The sequence below is a fragment of the Cucurbita pepo genome, chromosome LG09, assembly GCF_002806865.2.
Source record: "Cucurbita pepo subsp. pepo cultivar mu-cu-16 chromosome LG09, ASM280686v2, whole genome shotgun sequence".
Classification (NCBI taxonomy): Eukaryota; Viridiplantae; Streptophyta; class Magnoliopsida; order Cucurbitales; family Cucurbitaceae; genus Cucurbita; species Cucurbita pepo.
The window spans coordinates 9447290-9464173 of NC_036646.1; the positions used below are offsets into that span (position 1 = coordinate 9447290).

The 16884-nt window shown below is 36.4% G+C and overlaps 3 protein-coding genes across 7 annotated transcripts; 1 reads left to right on the forward strand and 2 right to left on the reverse strand.

The window, feature by feature from the left end:
• LOC111802310 (dolichyl-diphosphooligosaccharide--protein glycosyltransferase subunit STT3B) lies at window positions 1-4099 on the forward strand. Its single transcript, XM_023686621.1, has 6 exons — window positions 1-939; window positions 1615-2151; window positions 2387-2841; window positions 3006-3128; window positions 3252-3311; window positions 3789-4099. The coding sequence occupies exons 1-6, from the start codon at window positions 1-3 to the stop codon at window positions 3916-3918; spliced, it is 2244 nt and encodes a 747-aa protein (XP_023542389.1). The 3' UTR covers window positions 3919-4099.
• An 800-nt stretch (window positions 4100-4899) lies between these two features.
• LOC111802312 lies at window positions 4900-8550 on the reverse strand. The gene is made up of 3 exons (XM_023686625.1): window positions 8201-8550; window positions 6890-7020; window positions 4900-6126 (listed from the first exon to the last, which is right to left on the reverse strand). Exons 1-3 carry the CDS (start codon window positions 8318-8320, stop codon window positions 5316-5318), a joined length of 1062 nt encoding a protein of 353 aa, XP_023542393.1. The 5' UTR covers window positions 8321-8550; the 3' UTR covers window positions 4900-5315.
• A 1552-nt stretch (window positions 8551-10102) lies between these two features.
• LOC111802311 (E3 ubiquitin-protein ligase RING1-like) lies at window positions 10103-16111 on the reverse strand. Of its 5 annotated transcripts, none has more exons than XR_002816245.1 (3): window positions 14758-16111; window positions 10418-10506; window positions 10103-10288 (listed from the first exon to the last, which is right to left on the reverse strand). XR_002816245.1 is itself a non-coding variant. In XM_023686623.1 (2 exons), exon 1 carries the CDS (start codon window positions 15898-15900, stop codon window positions 14767-14769), a length of 1134 nt encoding a protein of 377 aa, XP_023542391.1. In that variant the 5' UTR covers window positions 15901-16111; the 3' UTR covers window positions 10221-10541; window positions 14758-14766. The 5 variants fall into 5 exon arrangements, 3 of the variants coding, with proteins under 3 accessions (XP_023542391.1, XP_023542390.1, XP_023542392.1); XR_002816244.1 differs by lacking the exons at window positions 10103-10288; window positions 10418-10506 and adding exons at window positions 10549-10841; window positions 10986-11163; XM_023686623.1 differs by having other exon boundaries at window positions 10221-10541.
• Between the last annotated feature and the right edge of the window lie 773 nt (window positions 16112-16884).

The following is a 16884-nucleotide window of genomic DNA, read 5'->3' on the forward strand; positions in this document are numbered from 1 at the left end:
ATGGTTGGGAAGACCGATCCTGTCAATGGTTCTGTTAAATCCGGATCGAATAACCCGACCAACTCTGCAACCATGGCGCCGAATGCTAAATCTGATCTGTTCAACATTTTGTCTTTCAAATCCTTTAAGCTTAAGACCAAGCAACAAGAGCTTCTGATCCGCGTCTCGATCCTTTGCCTAGTTTATGTTTTGGCCTTCATTACTAGGCTTTTCAGTGTTCTGCGATATGAATCGATGATCCATGAGTTTGATCCCTACTTCAATTACCGAACTACGCTCTTCCTCACGCAGAAGGGCTTTTACGAATTCTGGAATTGGTTTGATTCTGAGAGTTGGTATCCTCTCGGTCGAATCATTGGAGGTACGCTCTATCCTGGACTTATGGTCACGGCCGCCATTATATATTGGGGACTACGGTTTCTGAAGTTCGCCGTGCATATCCGTGAGGTCTGTGTATTGACGGCTCCATTTTTCGCGTCAAATACTACATTGGTTGCTTACTTTTTCGGTAAAGAAATCTGGGACTCGGGTGCTGGACTTGTTGCAGCCGCTTTGATTGCAATTTGTCCAGGCTACATTTCGAGATCTGTTGCGGGATCGTACGATAATGAAGGTGTCGCCATTTTTGCGTTGTTATTGACTTTCTATCTATTCGTGAAGGCGGTAAATACTGGATCTGTAGCTTGGGCTCTAGCCTCGGCTTTTGGGTATTTTTACATGGTTTCAGCGTGGGGTGGCTATGTGTTTATAATTAACTTGATTCCACTTTATGTGCTGGTTCTTCTGATAACGGGCAGATACTCAATGCGATTATATGTGGCGTATAATTGCATGTACATCTTGGGAATGTTGCTTGCCATGCAGATTCGTTTTGTTGGTTTTCAGCATGTTCAGTCTGGGGAGCATATGGCTGCGATGGGCGTCTTCTTTTTGATTCAGGTTGTAATTCTATATCATCTCTTTTGTTGATTTTGTTATTCCCTGTTGGATACAGCATCTGTTCGTCATATGTTTGGCATAATCTTGGGAGAAGGCAAAATTTTACTACTCATGTCATTACATTGATTCCAAGGGTAGGAAAAGAAACGTTTCAATGTAAAGTATTTATGTTTTTTACTCAAGGAGTGTCCCCATTGATTGGGGGCTTTCCACTTGGTAATAATGTTCTTGGGTGGAGAGCTTTATACGTAAAAATCCTTGAGCTGTCTTGAATTATGGCATTGGGGGCACGTAAAATCTGCAAATGGTGTCAGAGCCAGACACTAGGCGGTGTGCCGGCGAAGACACTGGCCCCCTAGTGGTGGATTTTGAGATCCCACATCGGTTTAAGGGGAACGAAGCATTCCTTATAAGGGTGTAAATACCTCTCCATAATAGACATTTTAAAAACCTTGAGTGGAATCTCGAAAGGGAAACCCAAAGAGGACAATATATACTAGCAACAAGGATTGCTTTAGTTTTGTTTGTCTTTATTCCTACGTTGTACACTATACGTTTTTTGCACACATGAAATAATGGTCTGTAGCTACCATGGTGTGGTGGGAACTGGGAAGTGAAGAGAAAAAGCTTTATGTATTCCATTTTATTCATTGAACTAATCGGCCTCTATTACAGGTCTTTTACTTCTTGGACTGGGTGAAGTACATGCTGAGCGATACTAAATTGTTTCAATCCTTCTTGAAGATCACCGTGACCAGTGCAGTCGCGGTGGGTACCATTGCTTTGGGAGTTGGCACTGCGTCGGGGTATATATCCCCATGGGCTGGCCGGTTCTATTCTCTTTTGGATCCAACATATGCAAAAGATCACATACCTATAATAGCATCTGTTTCCGAGCATCAACCCACAGCTTGGTCATCTTTCATGTTTGACTTCCACATTTTGCTTTTCCTTTTCCCAGCTGGTCTCTATTTTTGCTTCAAGCGCTTGTCCGATGCAACAATTTTCATCGTCATGTATGGTCTCACTAGCATGTACTTTGCTGGAGTTATGGTCAGGTTAATTCTTGTTGCTACGCCTGCAGTATGTCTTATCAGTGCTATAGCTGTCTCTGCTACAATAAAGAACTTGACCCAGTTAGCGAGGGCGAAACCGAAGGTTGCTCAGATTAGTTCTAGTAAAGGAGCCAGCAATGTGAAGAGTTCCTCTAAGGTAAGTCTAGCTCTGTCTATCTGCCTTTTATGTTGGCTCAACATCGTCGATCTAATCTTCATTTGTCTTAATGAATCATTTCGAGTTGCACTAATATGTCAAAAGATGAAATCTCTTCATTCTGGTTGTTTATGCACTTAAAATTATATGATTGTTTCTATATATACTTGAAAAGGGATCATATTTTTTCTTGAGCTGGATTAATTCTTCTCTCCCCCTCCCATGCAACCAACAGGCATCTCTTGATCAATCCCAGCCTTTCCAAAGGAATGGTGCTATTGCGCTGCTCTTTGGTGCTTTTTACTTGCTTTCAAGGTATGCAACCCATTGTACATGGGTCACCTCAGAAGCTTATTCATCTCCATCAATTGTCTTGTCTGCACGGGGCGCCCATGGTAACAGGGTTATCTTCGATGACTACCGTGAGGCATACTTTTGGCTCAGACAGAATACTCCTCAAGATGCTAAGGTGATGTCATGGTGGGATTATGGGTACCAAATCACAGCAATGGGAAACAGAACTGTCATTGTCGACAACAATACCTGGAATAACACACACATCGCTACTGTTGGACGTGCAATGTCTTCGTATGAAGATGAAGCTTACGAAATAATGAGATCACTCGATGTGGATTATGTGCTAGTTGTCTTTGGTGGTGTGACTGGCTATTCATCTGATGATATTAACAAGTAAGAGTTTGTTTCTTTGAATAAAGTAAATGATTCACATATGCACTACTCCACTATCAACCCTCCCTATGACTATCTTGCCTATTCAATACATATTTTCAGATTGCATCATGTGTTATATTATTTATCTTATTTGACGAAAATTGTGCGTCATGTCATGCTAGATTTTTGTGGATGGTGAGAATTGGAGGTGGCGTTTTCCCTGTAATCAAAGAACCCGATTATCTGGTAAATGGAGAATATCGAGTCGACAAAGGGGCAGCTCCCAAGATGTTGAATTGTCTTATGTAAGTTCCTTAGCGTTGGAATACGATTTACGTGCATTTGTATTGCTATATTTTATATCTTCTTATACGAGGTAATGTGGATTTAATGTTCTATGTTACACTTACACGTTACTTGGTCACCAGGTACAAGCTTTCATATTATCGGTTTGGCGAGCTAGTAACAGAATATGGCAAGCCTCCTGGGTAAGTTCAAAATTTATCGACATTAAGTGTAAAGAAAATTTATGAGCTCGATATTTTCTCGATGAAAGTAACACGTGTTATTGACATAGTCAGATAGGACTGAACATATAGGCTAAATATATCATCTACGTCCATATCACAAGCTTGTTCTTGCTGATGATAGGAATGAATATCCATATACACCCCAAAGATGTATATGGTTAACAATAACTACTGCATTTCGTGCATTTCGTATCTAAGATACCTACGGTCGGTATATCTTTGAAAACGAAGAGAGAATAAACGGACTCTTCGAGGGCTACTTAAGACACTTTAGTGGAAACCTGTAGGACTAGAACCGGTAAGAGAGGTTGACTTAGGACCATAGTAACTCGTTCATGTCATGAAACACGTATCCATCGGTTCTTTTCGATGTAACTAGTGTCGTTCGTTAATGGCTTGCCTGACTTGGGTTGTCTATGATATGATGGATGGCAGGTATGATCGTGCCAGAGGAGTTGAAATTGGTAACAAGGACATCAAACTGGAGCACTTGGAAGAGGCGTTCACCACATCTAATTGGATAGTTCGTATTTATAGAGTTAAACCACCAAATAACAGGTGGTGATTGTTCGTTCCTTTCCCCTTCCTCTATTTAGAACAGCTACTACTATAGCGAGAAGTAGAACGAACTCTGAGTGCAACTCTTGAAATAGTGTTATATGCTAGGGAAAACAAACTAAACTGGAATTTTGCTTATAACTTGAGCCTTAGTATTCAATGCGTCAATGTTTTGAGATCTTTTCAGAGATTCATGATTGATTGATTCCTTCCTTTGATTCAAACATGGTTAGATTCACGAACATATAGCCATGCTGATGCAACCAAGTCCAATTCTTGGTTTCTTAATACTTTTAGAAGTCAACCACGAGGTTGAATAGTGTACTTACGAATAATTTAACTAATTAAGATATATATATATATTTTTTTTTTGGATGAACCAGATTTTATAAGCGTTCAAGATATACCCGTTCTAGTTATATTTTAATGAAATTAATAACACCAAATAATTATGAGTTTTAGCTATATTTTCGTGAAAATTTTATAGTTGGTGACATAAATAATCTAGTAGTTCAATAATGAGTCTTAGTTATATTAACTTGTACTTCAATAACGATTATACTCTCGAACAGAATTCCAGCTATACTTTAACGAACCCTAAACCCTAAACTTAATAATAAAGACTACCACTTGTCACAATCACTTTTGATGGCAGCGGACTTGCGATTGTGCGGCATTCACTTTCCAACGACAAGTGAGCTAAGCCAATTAGTTCTTGCGTCGCTTACGGCCAAGCGACGTATGCTCATGCCTCTGGCCTCGATGTGCGGCATTCACTTTCCAACGACAAGTGAGCTAAGCCAATTAGTTCTTGCGTCGCCTACGGCCAAGCGACGTATGCTCAAGCCTCTGGCCTCGATTTTAAGATAAGGTTTTAGAAAACGAAGTCAGAGAATTTTTTTAAAAAGAGACGTTATATAAGCAAGTAAAATTTAATAGTTAATAACAACAAATATATTCTAGCTATATTTTCATGGAAACTCAATAGTTAACGACAACAAACAATCTAACTTCAATAATGAGTCTTAGCAATTTTTTCGTGGAAATATAATAGTTGATGACAACAAATATCTTTGAAGTACAAATTAAGTACGTATCTTAAGATATAGCGTCAGGTTGAAAATACGCTCCTCACAGAAAGCATTGCCCCTTACCTCACACGACTCAACCTTCAACAAAAAGAATATATATATATATATATATATATATATATATATATATATATATATATGTTGGTGTAGTATTTACCAGTGTTAACTTCCTCGAACAATCCATCTTTCTCTTATTTCGCATCCCTACCTATACATTCCTGTAATAACACTTGCAAAAGAATTTTCGGGCCAACACCAAAAGAATGAAGCAGTTCGATGAATGCGAATATGAACAGAGTTTTTATGACCTTGGTTAATCAAGAGCTGCTTTGTTCCTGCGCCCTGTGATTGGATTTGGCAAACCATCGAAGAGTGGCTTTGTGATTGAAGCACTTGAGAGAGCTTGCAAGTCCGGCTTTAAACTCCACCTTGTTGTTGCCCACACAGATGCTGAACTGCTGCTGCTGCTGCTATCTTGGTCTCTCAGATTTGATGTACTTAATGATTTATGAACTTCAGAAATTCCATCAGTAATTATAGCATCTCCTAATCCTACTGGAATCGAGTTTATCCGAACTGGATCCGAATCCGATAGCAACATTGATCTGCTAACTGATTTTAGCCTCATGGCTAAACTCTTCCCATTTGAACCAGAAAAGAAGCTTCCGCCACTATTTTCGCCCTTCGACGATCTTTCTGAGATGCCAACGCCATTTTCAGCCTTTTGACGCCTGCGAACTAGCTTCTCATCAGATTTTTCATTCTCTCCATCTCCAGGTTCTGTACATAATAGATGTTCGGTTATTGAATCGTTCTCAGGCCAGAAACTACCGGCGTATTTCCTGGTCTTCGAGTGAATGTTTGATGGTGGTGTAGAAAGCTCAGAGGTCTTGGGAAACAACCCATCATCAATGAAATTTGAATTCTCAGTTTTGTATAATGCCATCTCCATTCCTTCGGGTGCCTTCTCGACTGTTCGTGACACTAGACCATAATATTTTTGTAATGTGCTCATGGCAGGGGAGGCTTTCGGGTTCGGTGATTTCAATCTCGAAGATTGCAAAGAGTTTAGCATATCAGTTGGTTGGCCTAGATGTAGAGGTTCTTCATTTACAGATCCACTTCTGCAATACATTTAGCAAAATCTATATTTAGACAAACTTGAACAGTAAATTTTCTGGATAATGTCCAATCAACAGTCCAAGGAAAACAGATTATACCATCTGAATCAAATCGTTAAAATTATAATATCTGTACAAAGTTGACCAATTATAAAATTTTCGACATATATTCAACTATATTACTACTTCGGGACGATACTTTTCAAACAAAATCAAGGAAGGAAGTCAGTTGGAAACTCCAAGAAATTGGAAATTATACCAATTCTCAAGATAACATGCTGCATAAGATGTTTATGATGCAAATTTCAATCATTAGAATAAGAAAACGGTGAAATGCATACTTCAAACCGATATTATGTTCTCTAGGCATGTAAGGTATTTCGTGCAAATGTTATAATTTATAACCACATTCGCCTTCACGATATTCAAATTTAAAAATAATAAACGTATTCACTGCGACGTAAGTTGTTAGCGTGACTCAGACAGTGCCATAATCCTATAAAACACGTCTACAACTTGAAACTAGCTAACCACATGTGCAATTCCTTGGTTTTCTAAAGTATGTTACAATAAGATTCTTAAGATTCCCATTTCCCACCCCTAACCACAGCCTCAATGTGCATATGCTAAATTTACTTTAAGACCCGCCAACCGATTCGACTAAGACACGTTTCCACACGTGAAGTATGATCAGAAAATATAAGCAAACAGAAAGCTTAATAATAGAAAGATATAAACTCATCTAGAGATTCACAGCAAGGAATACCCTGTAACAGTAGAAGCATCAGACAAGCTGGGTGATGGTGGATGTCTTCCTGGTAGAGGAATCCTCAATTTCTTCAAAGCAAACATTTGAAGATCTGCTGCCAAGCCATTCAACCTCCTGATGTCAGCCACCTAGTGAGAAATGAAATTACGAGCATCAGGATGGAAAAAACGGTTAGGATCGCACAACAACGTACACACTCAATCTAGATAAACACAAAGAACAGAAGAGAGAAAATACAAGAGAAAAATGTTGATTAAAGGTTTATATTGATGACTTCAAGAATGTACAGTAGTAGAATTTAGTAGGAATTTAGTAGGAAGAAGACAAAGAATGCAGAAATAAGTTTTGAAAGCACGGTCTCAGTTTACTATATATATATATATACACACACATAGGTTTATCACATATAACCACCTACTATCATAACAATTGAATAAGCTACAAATAATATACACTATGGATTGATGAGGTTGCTAATAACATAAGATCCCAGATAGATTGATGAGCCTAAGATCAACACTATGGATATTGATTGGTCACACAAACTTCTCAGTAAGCATAAGCTTGCTAATAACATCACTAGAATTTTATATACTAAAGAGTAAAGACACATTACCAATTTCAAAGAATATGATTGCAAATTCAGCAAGCAAGATGGAATTTGAAAAAGAAAAAAGAATCTATTTATTCATCCTGACACCCTGGTATCTTAATTAACAAGAATTTGAGCAAATGAAATCTAATACGAACTTTCTATTGTTTGGCTTGATCAACTGAAAGAGCCAAATGCAACCGATCGAAGTCACCTCTGAACCGACAAAGTTCAGAGCTGAAGAAATCTATTTGGAGCATCAGATCATTGTTAAATTACGTCGAGTAGAGAAACAATGCTCATGGAATTGGAAATACAGAAACTCGGGAATATTTTGCCCTAACATTAGCCTTACTGTGTTTCCAAACGAAGTTAAACACACTGATTCAATTGAATCCTCGCTACTGAACTATTGTTTTCACAATATACACATGCCTAAATCGGAATAGTTTTCGATAATTGATGAACACCTCTGCAATAAGACGTGCGGAAATCACCGTTAAATCAGAATCTAAATTCAAGGATTTCGAAATACTTTCAGCGACAACGATTTACCAGACCTCGAAAATCGAATCAAGTCAACCGTTAATTGATACGGTATGACAAGAGAAAGAATCGCCAAAACTCGAGGAAAAAACACAACAAAAGAGAACGTAAAGCTAAACCGACAGAAGAATAGGCAAAAATTGAAGAAGGAAAAGGAAAATGAAAGGTACCTCGACTCCATACTTAATGGCGATGCCGGCGAGAGTATCCATTTTGGAAATTTGATGTTCTATGTAATTCGGTCCGCCATGTCCACTAACTCCACTTGACGAACTATTTGACGGGGACATCTACACGAACTTCTTCTTCGAATTCGTCTTCAATCGAATTTGGGAGGAAGGATCTGATCTTACGATCGGAGGAAATCTTCAGCTACCAACACCTACCACTCAAAAGGCGCCGTTTGCTCCGATGAAGAAAATTAAAAGATCAATTAAAAGCAATGGGAAGTGGGAGAGAATGATTGGATTTGCCATCCAAAAGCTGTAAATTTGAAGTACCTAATACTGTTCTTCATTCTTAAAATCATAATACGCGCCGACCCCTCAACTCGGTCAATCCAATGAAGCAAACTTTACTTTGATTCTCTTTGACGTTATTAACTTGAAATATTTATTTTACCAAAAAAAAAAAAAAAAAAAAAAAAAAATTAGTAGCAATTTATTTTACCATTGATTAAAGAACAAAGCTTAACAAATGACTCTAAAAGAGTCGAGCCTCGATTAAAGGGAGACGCACTTTGTTCGAAGAAAGGTATTGGATGATGAAAGTCTCACATTGGCAAATTTAAAGAATCATCAAGGGTTTGTTCGAAGAAAGGTATTGGATGATGAAAGTCTCACATTGGCAAATTTAAAGAATCATCAAGGGTTTATAAAGAAAGGAATACTCTCTCCTTGGTTTGAGACATTTTGGGGAAGCGCAAAGCAAAATCACCCGAGCTTATGCTCAAAGTAACAATATCATACCATTGTCAAGAGTCTCATCTAACAAAATTAACTATTTTTTTATAGTTATTTTCTCGTTTATTAATAATGGTAATATTTTTTTCCCCTAAAATTGACCCTTTATTCTCAATATCAAATTAAGCACGTGATTCTCAATTAAAAAATCAGAGCTTCGAAAATTTTACGAATTAAAAAGATTAATTAAATATTTTGTGAACAATTTTTAAATAATATGAATGGTAATAAAAGATGAGTCTAGGTGTATTTGTCCAAATTAAAGTTGTCGGTGGGGGAGAAATCTCTCTTTGGTGCTAANAATTTTTTTTTTTTTTTTTTTTGGTATTTAAAGAATATATGAGAATTAATTCAACTTTACACCTGGATTAAAAGATTAGTGTATGACTTAATTAAAGAAATTCGATAAATGTTATTTTTTAAAGATTCGAACGTAGAGCTTATATAAATCTAAATAAAATTATAATTTACTTAGTTTTATTTTAATCTCATGAAAATAACAAAATTAGACTTAATATTACAAAAATAACCTTCGTTTATAAAAGTAGCCTTGTGAACTTCAACTAACGCTTTAAAACGACTCTATTTCTTGAATCAGGACAAGGAAAATATTAGCTTACTATAGTCCATTGCCAATAATTTCCTTTTCTTATGTGACCCTATAATAATAATAATAATAATCATGTGCTATCAATCATATGGGCCCTAGTCTAATAAATAACCGAAAGTATTCGTTTTAATTTCCTAAAAATTCCACACAAAAAAAAGGCTAATTTGACGAGATTTCGAAAGAAAAAATCTCAACAAAGCATAACGTGAACCTTAGGGCCCAAATCTAGTCGTCTAAGAGCCTAATTCTAGTCCCCTAAACTTAGAAGATCGAGCGCAAACATATCTGATGAGAAAAACCCGAAACTAATGAATGTGCTACTACCACCTAGATAGTAAGATCTCACATTAGTTGAAGAAGGGAACGAAGTATTCTTTGTAAAGGTATGAAAACTTCTCTCTAGTGTCGTATGTTAAAAACTTTGAGAGAAAGCTCAGAAGGAAAAGTTCAAAGAGGATAATATCTGCTAGCAGTAGGCTTGAACTGTTACATACATCGGTATAAAACCATAAGCTATACTGTACTAGTTTCCGAATGCGAATGAGACAGTTAGTACTCGGACTCACGGTGGATAATGCAAGGTGTTTAAGATGTGCAAGTTCAGTGATGAAGGTGATGTGGCCTAAACAATTTTGTCGTTGATAACAAAGAGAAATCGACCATATATTGTGTTGGCTGAGATGTCACTGTTACGGGACAAGGGGCAATAATCAAAACTATGCACAACAAAGAAGTGTGTGTGGCTAATATCAAATGTGACAAAACCAGAGTGTACTATAGCTGAAATTTTCTGAACCAAAATACTTTTTTCTTACCGATAGTTTCCCGTCCAGCAAGCCCGATTCTGAAAACCACATTGATTCCTCAGCTCGATGGACGTCGAGGGGCTAACCGAGCAGTTTATCTATGCAGTACATTGCCAAGGGGGGAGTAAGTGATCTGTTGATTGATAAACCATTGAATAGCATTCATTTTTTATTGGGACTAAACCAAGAGTAAGTGCAGCAAATTCACATGGGAAGCATACAGCATTTCAATTCAGAGACGCAAAAGATTTACAGACCTTTGCAAACAAAATAATGCACATAACTTCCTTAATCTACAAAGAATTCTGAGCTCGAACCCTTTACCTATGGATTATTGTAGGCGAATTTCATAAATGGACAAACTCTAATAATTAACATATAAGGATGTTTTCTATATTCATTAATGGTTTCCAGATTCAAATCACTTGCAGACCTGCCAAAGAATAAAAGGGAGACATTTAATTGTACAGAACTTAAGAAATCGCTGCATCAGATAAACAATTTACATTTTTCATTGAAATCTAGAATCTCTCAATCTAAATAAGTGTAATTTCAAGACCAAAAACTACCATTTAACCTTCTAATATTTGGCAGTTATGAGTTGTGTAAAAAGTGCTCATGCAAAAATTTCTCAAGGAGGTTATCAACTTGTCGACTGAAACCGAAACCAAGGGCTTCTGAACCATTGAGGTTCCTCATGCCAGCGATATCAAAATCATACCAAGGAATAGAGAAGCTGGGGTAGGGGGACCATTCTGTTCAGAAAATCAGATTAAACACGTTCATTCACTGACAAACAGTTCAAAGATTAAAGAACATGCTCCAACCAAAATTTCAGTACAGTAATATATAGAAGAGAAGTGAAGCAATCATGTTTCAAATTATATGAAAGAACAAGAGAAGCATTATTATCAGTACTACAGATAAGACTGCCCGATAACAGCTAAGAATGTGCGTAAATATAACAGGTTACGTACTAAAACTGTGAAATCCTAAAAAAGTTCAAAAGTTCACAGCACCAAGAGGTGCTTTTGTACCCATGGTGGTTCGACTTGTTGGACACACACCTAGACGCCTTTAGAGATCTTACGGAGAAACGGAGATACTGGATTTTTTCATAAAGAAAATATATGAGTAAGACTTATTGAGTATCTGAACTCCAGCCTAAATGAGTTCAGAAGAAAAATGGTTGGTCGCTATTTTCCATAGTTATTTCACATACAGAAAAACTAAGCATACAAGTTCAATGAAGTTTTCAGGCAGAGCAAAATGCAAGCTGGAGTAAAATGAGTTCCAAATTGCTAAAACATAATAAATTATTCGCCAAAAGCATTAGGATAATGAGAGAAATTCAAAATAAGTTTATTGCAAAATAGACAATAAGTAATTTCCAATGTCATCATTTGTGAGAGGATTGAGATACAAATACCCATAGATCGATATCTAATAAAGCTCCAAATTCACTCAAAGTCCTGCACATATTTTTATCTAATTTTGTTCTTCAAATCTTATCACATACAATATTATTACCAGGGCTTGGACATGATGATTTGTGGATGATTTGTGGATGACTCATTTTGTAGTACCATTCAATGTCCTAAAGCCAGAAAATTGGTTAAGATCCTTAAGCTCTATATAGATGACAAAGGACAAAAAGAAAGCATCACAACCAGTGATTTGGGAGAAGAAAGGCTCCTTAAAAGCTACAAGAACAAAGCAAGATTTCAAGGGAGGGAAATAATTTGGTACGACCAAGTAGCAATACCGTGATTGCACAGACAATGTCAATCCATCCCAAGTAAATGTTCAGAGAGTTCGGGGTAGAAGTCGGGACTAACACTTGGTTACAAAAGAATCCAGGAACTTTTCCAAGTACATAATGACAATTTATGATGGTGTGGTTAACTGAACAGATGCCACGCAATGTGAAACAGAAGGTAAGAACTAGTAAAGAAAAAGTAACCAAAAGATGTTACGTGAGCATTTATTAGAAGTTTTGCATTACCCATATTAAAAACTTTCAATAGTAACAGAACAAAAGTAAGCATTAAATCAGATGCTGGTCTGATAATAACCGACAATGAACTCAGTTTATTGTGAAACCAGGATCTAGAAAATGGAACATACAGTTTTGCATTACCCATATTAAAAACTTTCAATAGTAACAGAACAAAAGTAAGCATTAAATCAGATGCTGGTCTGATAATAACCGACGATGAACTCAGTTATTGTGAAACCAGGATCTAGAAAATGGAACATACATGATTTTGATGATTCACTGTTAACCAAGTATGGGAAATGGGAAAATAACATGGAGAAATATAATGAAAAAACTTCTTTAAAATTTCATTCCAAATGCTAATAATTAATAAATAAGATATAGATAGCAATCTAGAAACACTATCAAGTCAGCAGACGAATGGTTCATGATTAGCATAAATCACAAACTTCTTATTCAGAAAAGCAGGCTGTGTAACTCAATGATGTTCCCATTAAGCATATATCTTAAGAGTGAAACATTATCATAAGGGCAACCACACTACATTTCATTTACCAGTTCTTGACATAATTAAGTCCGAATACCACCATGCAAGTATAATAGTTAGACCAAGTATGTTTCACTTGAGGATTAATTAACATCCAAGTCCTGAGAACCCTTTATAAGGCTACTTATACCTTGAATTTTATTTGTAGGAGAAGATCAAGTCCTGTGAGCCCTTTGTAAGGCTTGTTCAACTTCGAATTTTATTTGTAGAAAAGGATCCTAGCAAAGTGACATGAACTTACAAGTACGAACCTAAGATGGAATCCATGGCCTCAAAAATTTTGACACTGTATGGACCGCAATAGTTCAAATCAATTAAAACTAAAACCAACAAGAATAATATCCTTCTCATTATGTCACTATGTTAAAATCAAGTGACACACACGTTTGAGACTTTTAGTATTTATGAACACAAAAGGTAATAATTCGGACCCANAAAGTAAGCATTAAATCAGATGCTGGTCTGATAATAACCGACAATGAACTCAGTTTATTGTGAAACCAGGATCTAGAAAATGGAACATACAGTTTTGCATTACCCATATTAAAAACTTTCAATAGTAACAGAACAAAAGTAAGCATTAAATCAGATGCTGGTCTGATAATAACCGACGATGAACTCAGTTATTGTGAAACCAGGATCTAGAAAATGGAACATACATGATTTTGATGATTCACTGTTAACCAAGTATGGGAAATGGGAAAATAACATGGAGAAATATAATGAAAAAACTTCTTTAAAATTTCATTCCAAATGCTAATAATTAATAAATAAGATATAGATAGCAATCTAGAAACACTATCAAGTCAGCAGACGAATGGTTCATGATTAGCATAAATCACAAACTTCTTATTCAGAAAAGCAGGCTGTGTAACTCAATGATGTTCCCATTAAGCATATATCTTAAGAGTGAAACATTATCATAAGGGCAACCACACTACATTTCATTTACCAGTTCTTGACATAATTAAGTCCGAATACCACCATGCAAGTATAATAGTTAGACCAAGTATGTTTCACTTGAGGATTAATTAACATCCAAGTCCTGAGAACCCTTTATAAGGCTACTTATACCTTGAATTTTATTTGTAGGAGAAGATCAAGTCCTGTGAGCCCTTTGTAAGGCTTGTTCAACTTCGAATTTTATTTGTAGAAAAGGATCCTAGCAAAGTGACATGAACTTACAAGTACGAACCTAAGATGGAATCCATGGCCTCAAAAATTTTGACACTGTATGGACCGCAATAGTTCAAATCAATTAAAACTAAAACCAACAAGAATAATATCCTTCTCATTATGTCACTATGTTAAAATCAAGTGACACACACGTTTGAGACTTTTAGTATTTATGAACACAAAAGGTAATAATTCGGACCCAAAAAAAAGATTAAATAAAAAAAAAAAAAAAAAAAAAAAAAAGAAACCTGAGAGCAATTCTAAAGGTAAGAAGTAAGATTGGTTTCGGTATGAAAATCGTTCAGATAAAATTGCAGTCAAGTAGAATTACTTCCCTTCATGTATAGACAATCAGATATATAAAAGAGTTGGCTAAAGGAGTGTTTCAGAACAGAAAACATAATGAAGGTTATGAAATGGAATAACTGGTGATTTGTATAGAAGCCTAAGTGTCATGCCATCTATCTCACTCAAGATATGAACAACGGTAACTGTTTATATATTTTCCCCCTTCATCCAAAGAACAGAAATTCAATTACAAATATTATTTTTGTAAAGTTCAAACGTTTGTACAAACAAGATATGATAACATTTCAAAAGGGAAGGACATAATTTGAGATGCAATACCAGTAATCCTCAATCAAGATCTTCCTCCATAGGCTCTGAAGAGTTCTGGCTTCCCCTATTTCTGGAGCTAGGCTCGTCGCTATTTCCGCTGTTGTTCCCACCTCCGCTGTCGCTAGTTTCAGCAGCTGGACCAAAACCTCTGAATGGCCAAGGAAAAGCAATCCTTCTCACCCTCCGATCAGCCATTTGTTGCGTCTGTGAATTCTCGCCAGAATTAGGATCGTTTCCACCAAAATTTTCCCCACCGGTAGACGAATCGCCGAAGAGTTGACTTTCGCTTTGACTTCGATTAGGAGCTGAAGTCCCGCGAGTCCTTTGCTCGTAATCAGGATCATCTGTGGGCAATTCATATCGACACACTGGACAAGAATTATGCAATTCCAGCCAAGGAACGATACAATCTGCATGATATATGTGTTTACAAGGCATCTGTTTCGCCTCTTCGTTGAGCTCAAATGTGTCCTTACACACAGCACACTGTGAAGAATCCGACGCCAGCAATTCCTCCGTAATTTTAATATTTGGAAGTGCCTCAATCGCCGACTTCGAGGCAGGAGGGGTTCCATAACGGTTCGGATCGTTTTCAGCAAGCTGTTGAATCAGCTGCTCAAGGCCGGGGCCGAAGAAGTAGTCGCCAAGATTGAAATTGGATGAGGGATGAAACGCCTCTCCCGAGGCGTTTTGGATTACCAATTGAACATTAGCGCTTTGAAGATAGTTCTGGAGGAAGAGCAAGGGATTAAAACCGTCAGGGTCTTGCAAGGACGACGATCGAAAAGAACCGCCTCCCAACAGAGCCGAGAGATCATTCATCATAGAACCGCCAGCACCAATGCCACCGGAAGACGATGACGTGGAGAATATGATCGGGAAACCGCCATTTCCACCACCCCCGGTACTGAACGGAGGAAATGCCTCGGATGTGAAGGAAACGAAAGGATTGGGAACAGGGCTAGGGTTAGGGTTTGGAGTTTCCATTTCTTCAACGAAACTATCGTTGCAGCTGGGGCACAAAAGATCGGAGGAGGATGAGTGAGCAATTGTTACCGTACGATTGCACGTATAGCAGAAATAGAGCTGATGGCCCTGCGAGGCGGCGCCACCGCCAGCTCCGTCGCCAGAGTTACCACCGGACGAAGACATTCCGATAAAAACTGAAATCTGAAGATTTGTAGATTCCTTTTCCTCAGGTTGTGACGCTAGAACAAGGAGGAGAGATGGAGAAAGGTATTATGAAAATGGAGCGCGAGTGATGCGGAGAAGGAAGCGAGGAAGACCAGAGGAAGAGATTAGCAGATTCTATTCCCTTTTTTTTACAATTTCGTTCTCTTCCTGCCGATGAAAAATCAGCTTGGTTTTTCTGTAAATTTAAATTTATTATTAATTAATTATAATATATATATCCTTCTTTCTTTTTTTTTTTAATTTCAAACTTGTAATTTTATTTATTTGTTTATTTATTATTATTATTATATTTTTGCTAAAGCACACCCTAATTTTAACACAAAAAAATATAAATTCACTAATTTCAATAAATAAAATTTTATACAAATTAACTTTTTTTTTTTAACTTTACCAAGCCTAATAAAATATTTTTAATGTTGCAACAAACACAAGTAAATAATAATAATAATAATAATTCATTAAAAATACTTTTTGCAACACACACAAGTAAAAAAAATTTAATAAATTTATTTCTCTTATTAACTTTCAAAGGAGTTTTTAAATTAGTCTAATTTTTTAATTTTTTGTATTCATTTAATAAGATATTTTAAAAAAAAAAAAAAACAACACTTTTTTTTATAATATTTTTATATTTTTTATTTTTTATTTTTATCTAATTATGTGACACGTATGAGTTGATATTTTGATAGTTATTTATTAGACATTGATATCTCTGGCAATAAATCTTCACCCTAANTTTTTTTTTTTTTTTTTTTTTTTTTTTTTTGTTCTTTTACATTTTTTGAGTTCAGAGTTAGAATGAAATGTTGGAGATTAGACATTTAGAAGATCATGGTACGGTTGAAAGAACCTAATTTTCGAATATTGTAATTAATTTTATATTTATCTCATAAACTACAAAAAGATCTGTCACAAAATTATATTCTAATGAAATAAAAATAA